Source organism: Oryctolagus cuniculus, chromosome 5 (assembly GCF_964237555.1).
Source record: "Oryctolagus cuniculus chromosome 5, mOryCun1.1, whole genome shotgun sequence".
Taxonomy (NCBI): Eukaryota; Metazoa; Chordata; class Mammalia; order Lagomorpha; family Leporidae; genus Oryctolagus; species Oryctolagus cuniculus.
Window position 1 is genome coordinate 147100485 of NC_091436.1, and position 8678 is coordinate 147109162.

At 47.1% G+C, this 8678-nt stretch overlaps 1 protein-coding gene across 1 annotated transcript; it reads left to right on the forward strand.

The window, feature by feature from the left end:
* Positions 1 to 3988: 3988 nt before the first annotated feature.
* On the forward strand, positions 3989 to 7235 carry ID4 (inhibitor of DNA binding 4). The gene is made up of 3 exons (XM_051832583.2): positions 3989 to 4907; positions 5230 to 5288; positions 5730 to 7235. Exons 1-2 carry the CDS (start codon positions 4452 to 4454, stop codon positions 5272 to 5274), a joined length of 501 nt encoding a protein of 166 aa, XP_051688543.2. The 5' UTR covers positions 3989 to 4451; the 3' UTR covers positions 5275 to 5288; positions 5730 to 7235.
* The last annotated feature ends 1443 nt before the right edge of the window (positions 7236 to 8678 follow it).

Here is an 8678-nt window from a genome sequence, read left to right on the forward strand (position 1 = left end):
GCTGAAAAATTGCTGTCACCTAGTGACATCATAAAGTCTTAACACAATGCATCACTTTCGTGTCTGTGTGATGTTGGTGTAAATACACCTATTGTACTGCCCATTGTATAAAAATAGAAAGTATAGCACCTGCAGTTCCATACAGTACATAACTAGTTCATAATGATCATGAATGGCAATACTGCTGGTTTACATATTTACTGTACTACAATTTTCATCATTATTTTAGAATCTTCTCTTTCAACTTATAAGTAAAAAACTTTAACATAAAATGCTGTGCTGTGATACCCAGGCACCAGCCTCATACATGTGGTGATTAACAATCAAGGGTGACTATGCTGAGTGACTGACCTACACCATCTAGGCTTGCTTACGTGCGCACTGCGATGTCCCACAACCACCAAATCGCTGAATGGGGATTTCCCTGAATACAGCCACATCTGTATGACACGTAACTGTACTTATGTGTCAATCTCACAAACACCTTATAAAATAGACATAATTTTTATTCTCATTTCATAAAGGAAGGTACAAGAATTTAAGTTTAATGACCAAAAGAAGTAGCAAACAAAGAAGACAAAATTGGAGTCCCCACTGTCTTACTTCACAGATCACCCTCTTCCTACCTCCTAAAGTAAGAACAAATGCCACTTCTTTCTTCCCATTTTCTGTTAGACCTGAGGGATGCTTCTTAAAAGCCAGCTACTTCTTATTTAAACAGACTCTCTTTTAAAACCCCTGAAAAGGCCTTTTTGACAGTCACCTCTGCCCAGCCATGTTCAGTATATAATGTCCTCTTCCGACAAGCATTCTCCAAGTCCAAGCAAACCAAAAGGTTATCATTGTTTCCGGGACTGGTATCAGCAATCCAAGGGTAGCACAAGTAAGTTTGTTACGTTTAGTGCCTGATAACGCAGCCTTGAGCTTGAATTGCCACATGCCCAATTTGCTGTTGGAGCAAGGGACATTCCTGCTGCAGAGTACATAGTGATTTCTTAACACCTTGGAAGAATGCATGTGCCTCCTTCAGTGACCACGTACATCTACAGAGCGACCAAGGCATGGGAACACTGATGTTTTCTCTGTGAGTCCAAGCCCACGCAGCTTCCTGGCAGACCATGGAGAAAGAAATCTCAAGTCCTAAAAAGGCACTGGGTTGAATAGCACAATACGCTTGGATACCCTTGCTTCGTGTAAACACAGGGTGACTGTGAATTCTAAGAGCCTGGGTATTGCAATTTAGCATGGGTCTGATTTGCATCCAGAATGCATCCTGAGGGAGGCTACAGATCACTTTGTATGGAGGAGGGGCATACACAGAACTCTGGTCACCAAGGTTTCCTAGCAATTCCTCTATGAATGTTCTACCCCAAGTTCCCATTGAGAAAATTTTGAGAGTGTCTAGCACTTTGATCGCCATGAGCTTCGGGTTTGTCCAATGTATTTTTCCAAGTGCAAGTGAAGCACAGTGAAAAAGAGTCATAGGAAACCTAAATTTCCTTCTGGGCACAGTAGAAATAACGTAGCTTGGAAGGTTTACCCACAATCTGGTGACAGCTAAGTAAACCCAGTGCTGTCAGTACAAGCACTCTTTTCTGACTTCAGCTTTGACGTCAAGGAAGTGTCTATGCTTAAGTACACAGAAACATACCTTTCACAGTCCCTGGGACCCCGATTTCATGTCCAGAAAGAACAGGACCCTCTCCTCTGTTCCCATTGTATAATGTTTCATGTAGCACATTAATTTTTTTTTTTTTTGGTATCTTTGTATTTTCCAACCTTCACATTCATACATACAGTGTCTCTACGTATTCTGCCGGCAAGAGTTGGGGGTCACATTTTTGGGGTGTTCTTGCTCACCTGACCAAAGTACATTCCTTTGCACATCCCCCACATCCCCACAGTAACTCAGCTTAACTCTAAACCAGTCACAAGGAGTATCTCCAATAAAACCTGAAACTTTGGCCCTTGGCAATGGCCACACCTAGGGTGTGTGCGCTCTGTGATTTAGCAAAGTCCAGAAAGACAGCTATGATGGTTTCTTTGTGGCACATACATAAAACTTAAATTTAATGTTAATCAAGTTAAGATACAGAGAGTTTTGAAATGCCAGTATGCCCTGGGCATATTAGATTAGTAAGATTTTACCAGGAAGATAAAAATCTTGGATTTAAAAAAATTTTTTTTATTTTTAAAATTTGTTAGGAATGTTTAAACTCTAGTGAAGAGAAAATCTGACAGAACAACACATCTGTACATTTATCACCTGTTCTTACCTGACTGGTTCCAAAATAATAGTTTACACTCACTAGCACTTCCTCTTCCAACTTCCGTCTAACCATCATGATATTCTGTGTGTTTCTATTAAAAACATATGCAGTTATGCCTGCCTTTAAAAGCAAGGCTTTCCCTTGGGTTTTATAATTCTGATTTTCTTGATCATGTGTATGGAGACCCTCTATGGATGCACGTTAAGTAGATGAGAATGTTGCTTCTTTCCAAATAATTGTTAGAGGCAGTCATGTCTAAGGACTGGGGAAAGGAGGACTGTTGCATCTGCCTGAGAAACCAGCTCCCCATTTCATCAGGAAAAAGGAAAGTGCTCAGTGGAACAGTCATGAAGTGCCCACTTGGCCTCACAAGATACCTGCCTGGTTCGGGTATTTCAGTTCTGGGAAGGGTGGAGACAGGGAGAAAATGAAGTCCACACTAGAAGGCAGTAGGAAGAAATGAGGGCCGTGTCTCTTCCTCTCAGTTATCTGAGGCTGAGGCACCAGTCCACGTCAAGGAAGAAAATTCTTGTGTTAATTCACCTACAAGCGACGTCTGGGGTGGGAATAATTGCAGGTTGGAAGCACTCAAAATTCAGTTCCCCATTGCCTAGGAGTTTCTAAGCTCATGTCTCACCTGAAGGGCTCAGTTTCTCCCTGAAGTGTCCACACAATACCCCCACCAGAGTTCACTGTCAGTTTTATTTTGAATCCTCGAAGGACAGCTTTTCTATCAGAAATCCAATACAAAAATCACCTTTAATTAAAAACGCCTTTCTGCAGGGTGGGGCCCACGCAGGATCTCAGACACAGGAAGTGTGAAATTTAATGCTTTGTTGCCCAGGAGAAGACAGAGGGTTCTTATCACCTTATTTAAAGCGGGGTGCGCTAATACGTGACGCGGTGCGTTAATGGCCTAAATGAAGGCCCAGGTATGAATTTTACATAAAACGGATTAATAGTATATGTCATAGTGGAATTTTAAATACTCCGTGTCCATGCATTTTTAATCTCTACGTGCTCTACTTTCCTGTGCAAGGCAACCGCTTTTCTTTAGCTCACTTTTGCATCTTGATGAGGAAAAGAAAAAAGAATCTCACCACGTTTGGGTCGTATTTAAAGATCCCTTTACGAAAAACTTGCATTCGATTCGGCACGCCTTTCCTTTTTCCTTCGCTAAGCTTTAGCATTTTTTTTTTAAGAATACAAGAAGGCTACACATTTCCATCCCATCCTTGTGGTTTCTGCAATTGTGAAAAGGCGAACCATGCAATAGGGGGTGAAATACCGAAGAGAACGAACGCGGGTCTTTCTCAAGGTACTGACAGGCCGGGGACCCAGCGGCGGCCGGCGCAGGGTCCCCGCGAGCAGCGCTACTGGGGGTGTCCGGGTGTCCCCGCGCTCCCCCGGCGGCCGAGGCCGGCGCGGAGCGAATTCCAGCCACACATTCCCGCAGTTCTTCGCAGGAACTTCGCTCTCTCCCCCCGCCCTCGCAGAGCACACCCCAGCCCGGCCCGACGCCCATCCAAGCGCTTCCCTCCGCGCCCCGACCCCACAGCGTTGACGGCATGGAGGGCCCTTCCCATTGGCCGGAGCGTCACTCCCCGAGGTGGCACTGCCCGCCTGATTGGCGGGCCACTCCCGGCCCCCCGCCCACCCCGGGGTGCCCCGCTCCCCGCCTCCCAGCACCGCCCGCGTCCCCGCCCGCGCGCCAGCCCGGCTCGGCTCGGCTCGGCTCGCGCTGCGCCCAGGCCGGCGCGCTGGGCCCGCCCCCGGGCGCGCGGCGCTATAAAGACAGCTGCGCGGCGGGCTGGGCCGGAGCGTAGTGCAGGAGGCGCGGCCGGCGGTCGGCTCCGGGAGTCGGCTCCGGGAGTGGGGCGGCGGAGACCCCCCCCACCCCAGACCCCCAGCACTGGCTTAGCGGGAGCTCGGAGGGGAGTGACCAGGGCACTTTCTTCCGCTGCTTTTGATTTTTCTTGCCTTTCGCTTTGGGCCGAGGGTTGCCCACTGAGCAGAGATCCCCCGGAGCGACCCTCCCCGTCAATTGTTGGAGCGCCGGGCGCGCTGCGGGTGCCCGAGCGCACCGGGAGCCGAGGCAAGGCGGGCCCGGAACCTGCCTGCGCGCCTCTCCTCACCTCAGCGGGTCCGCCTGCGGAAGGCGCGGGGCGCAGGGCGCGCGCGATGAAGGCGGTGAGCCCCGTGCGCCCCTCGGGCCGCAAGGCGCCGTCGGGCTGCGGCGGCGGGGAGCTGGCGCTGCGCTGCCTGGCCGAGCACGGCCACAGCCTGGGCGGCTCGGCGGCCGCGGCGGCGGCGGCGGCCGCGGCGCGCTGCAAGGCGGCTGAGGCGGCGGCCGACGAGCCGGCGCTGTGCCTGCAGTGCGATATGAACGACTGCTACAGCCGGCTGCGGAGGCTCGTGCCCACCATCCCGCCCAACAAGAAAGTCAGCAAAGTGGAGATCCTGCAGCACGTTATCGACTACATCCTGGACCTGCAGCTGGCGCTGGAGACGCACCCGGCTCTGCTGAGGCAGCCGCCGCCGCCGCCGCCGCCGCCGCCCGCGCCACCGCTCCACCCGGCCGGAACCTGTCCGGCCGCGCCGCCGCGGACCCCGCTCACGGCGCTCAACACGGACCCGGTGAGGGGGCCGGGAGGGCGGCGGCGGGACGCGGGGGGCTCCCCGCTCCTCGCGGTGGGGTGGGGTGGGGGGTCCGCGAGAATGACAGCCCCCTCCCTTCGGGCTCTCGGGCCACCAGCCACAGGCGGGGCTCGGCGAGCTCGGGACCCGCGCGGAGCGCATCGCGGGCTGTCAAGTGCACAGCCGGCTCGGGGAGGGCTCCCCGGGGCTGCAGACTTGGCTGCGCGCGCCAGGCTGGCCGCGGGGGACGCAGCCCGGACCGTGCGGGCTCGCGGCTGGCGCCGGCTAACCTTTGCCTTGGTGTTGCGTGTTGCCGTTGCAGGCCGGCGCGGTGAACAAGCAGGGCGACAGCATTCTGTGCCGCTGAGCCGCTCTGTGCAGGTGAGCGCGCCTTGTCCGTCCCGAGTGGCCGGTGGCCGGAGACGCCCGGCCCTGGGGGCTCCTTGGTCTGAGGGGAAGCGGGCCCCCTCTGTTCCCGCCACCCAGCTAGCGAGTGCACCCGCACTTCTCCTCGGGGTGTGCGTGTAGCTGGGGAGCTGTCCCTGTCCGTGCAGACGCGGCCGGCGGGCTCCTCACGTCAGCCCTGCGCCCGCAGCCGGGCCACCCTCGTGGGCGTGGACAGCGCCCCGAGGTCCCGCGCGCGCAGGCTGACGGCCACAGGGGGCTGGCGGCGGGGCGCGGGCGGCCGCAGCTGCGGGTGTTGTCCGACCCGCTGGTTTGTTTGGGGTTGTTGATCAAGCATGTCTTGAGTTTGGTCGGCGGCGCCAGGCAGTCTGCAGCGGGAAGGTTCACACACCCCCTCTATTCATTCCTCTTCCACAGGTGTGCGGCCGCCTGCGCCCGAGCCAGGCGCCTGCCCAGGGAGGGGGAAGAGCAGAAGTTGGTGGAAAAGCCGCCGAGGGAAGAACACCTCAGCCAGTCTAGAAAACGCTTTCATTCGTCATTCCAAGAGAGAGGGCGAGGGAGGAACAATTAAAACTCTCATCCTTTTTATTTTATTTTTTTTTGCACGTTCATAAACATTCTGCATAGGTATTCTCTTTCGTCTCTTCATTTATAACCGCTGTGAATTGTACATTTCTGTGTGTTTTGGAGGTGCAGTTAAACTTTTAAGTGCGACAGGACTGATAAAATAGAAGATACGAGTAAATCCGACTTTAGAAGCCTACTTTGTGACCAAGGAGCTCAGTTTTTGTTTTGAAGCTTTACTAATATACCAGAGCATTGTAGATAATTTTTTTTACATCTATTGTTTAAAATAGATGATTATAACGGGCAGGGAACTTTCTTTTCTCTGCAAGAATGTTACATATTGTATAGATAACTGAGTGACATTTCATACCATGTATATATAGAGATGTTCTATGAGTGTGAGAAAGTATATGCTTTAATAGACTACTGTAATTATAAGATATTTTTAATTAAATATTTTTTGTAAATATTATGTTGTGTGTTTTTTTTTAAACCTATGGGAATATTTCTTTTGGAAAATTATTTTTCAGCTCAGTTGCAGAGCTCTTGATATTTTGAATGTCTTTTTTTTTTTTTTTTTTTTTTGGTTTGGCCTGGCTTTTAATTTGTTTTTGTTTTGCCCCGTATGGTAGATTCGGAAATAACAGTTATAGATTGAGGTCTTGCATGACTGCATGAGATGTTTAATCACAAAATAAACTCGTTCTGAGTCCATTCCAATGTGTTTTCTTTCACCTAGATTGAAGTCTTTGTATTTGAAGCATACGTGTTGAAAATATACATTATCAGGTGTTTTTTTTAAATACAGGGTTTTATAGTGTAAAAATATAAAAGTATGTGTTTGTGTTTTTTAACTGAGGTCAAAATGGATTCTGGGTGGTTTTAAATATAGGATGGGGAAATGCTTGGAGTTTACGAAATCTGTCTTCAAAGTGAAAACAAAAAAATGCTTATCACTCTTCATTTTACACTAACGCTTAATGTCACGATGTTTCATGTCTGTACAGATTATTTAAATCATTGAAATGAAAAATGTTCTCTGCTTGCAACCAAAGGACAAACTCTTGGAAATGAACACTTTCTGCCTTCCTTCCTCCAAAGAATATTAATAGGCAACAGTGGGAGAAAAAAGATAAAAAGGCGTAATGGCAAATCCTTCAAGCAGGGATAAAAGTCGATCTTCAAACATTAACTTAAGTAGACCAAAAATTCTGATGACTGCATCTAGATTATTTTTTTATAAAAATGATTTTCACTATAGCTATGTTAGTTACTGCTAAGCTACTGTCCAATCTCTTGTGATGTGTAACTTTTACATGTGAATATTAAAGTAGATTTATCTGTCTTGTACTGTGATTTCTGGTCTCATTTATTTAAAACCTGACAATTTTTTAAGACTCTCTTTTTAAGGGAAGGCATTGTTTTCTAGGTTAGATAGACCTATCAGGGGTTTCTGAACATTATGCATTTAATGTGGTGGGTACTTTACACACCAGTTAGATGGAATTTTTAGAGAGAATTAAGTAGGATTTAATTGGGTGCTTTGTAAATAGTCAGCTGTGTGTGTAACATGGTCTGTTTGATTTTTAAAGGAAAGGATTTGTTTCAGATTATACAAGAATAAAAGTGTTATAGACCCAGGGGACTTTTTATGAGGTCAAAATCAAATATTTATACGTATATGAGATACCGTAGTCCCGAGTTGTTGAAGTGGCAATGTCTCAACAGAAATGAACAAGAAGTAATGCTGGATTAGAGTCAATTGAAAGGTTTAAAAATCTGGTCCATCCACAACATGTTATCCCCTCAGCTCTGCCAGGTGACTGGTCTTCTGTATTTTTAGAATTTGATATATTTGGTGTTGAACCCTACAATGTCAAGATTGCTTTTTTAGATGAGGTCTGTTTTATTTTTGTTCATTCTTGTCACACATCATGAGGAAAACACCAGAACACTGCTGGAATTCCAAATCTGATTGCATTCTTTGTTATTAAAAAGGGCACAATTCCTCCTTTTTATTTGGCAGTTTAATTTCAGTAGAGAACAGGTCACATGTTCCCTGTTGGTTGGAATTGTGCCTCTGGACTGCCGAACCCCACCTATACCTTTGGATAGAGTTTAATTCTTGTACTGGTGGACCCTGAGTCTCAAGCAAATGGATAAACATTTTATAATTTTTACAGATAGATATCACTCCTTAGTTAATATATATTTGGGGCATGAAAATCTTCTAAAAGAAAAGTACTATAGTTAACTATATTTCAGAGACTTGGCATTTTCCTTTCAACCAGCATTTGATGTCTCTAAAGAAACAAGAGTCATTGTATGTTAAACAACAATAAAAAAATTATACACAGTTGTGTAAGATTCTACATTCTATTAAAATGTTGGCTGTGTCCTAAGCAAGCAACCAGATAAAATCATTTTGAGTCTTATCTAGGTTGTTCTAATTATTCAGATACTTGGTTTAACAAAGGAAACTGTCCAGACTTCTCTGGTCTTATTTGTAGGCTTTCCTTGTATTAGCACAACCAAAGAATGAGACTCATTCAAAACTGTCCCACAGTGGATGTTGTTTCTAAGGTTCCTACAAAAAATCCTGATGTTTTAGACATGTTGAAAAGAAAAAAAAAATACCTTTCCATTTCAAAGAACTAATATCCTTCGATATTGTGTAAATCATACTCAAGTTTACTGTCAATGCTTTAACTGCATTTTTAGAACTTTTAAAAATTTTGACCCCCCAAATGTAATGTATTAGACGCCTTCTATTACAATAAACCTTCACTGAGCAAAAGG

What these genes read in the sequence shown, in the direction of transcription:
- ID4 (XM_051832583.2), top strand. Translation starts at nt 4,452, where the DNA reads ATGAAGGCGGTGAGCCCCGTGCGCCCCTCGGGCCGCAAGGCGCCGTCG. An exon ending in CGGCGCTCAACACGGACCCG is followed by an intron (nt 4,908 to 5,229) that starts GTGAGGGGGCCG and finishes TTGCCGTTGCAG; the next exon opens with GCCGGCGCGGTGAACAAGCA.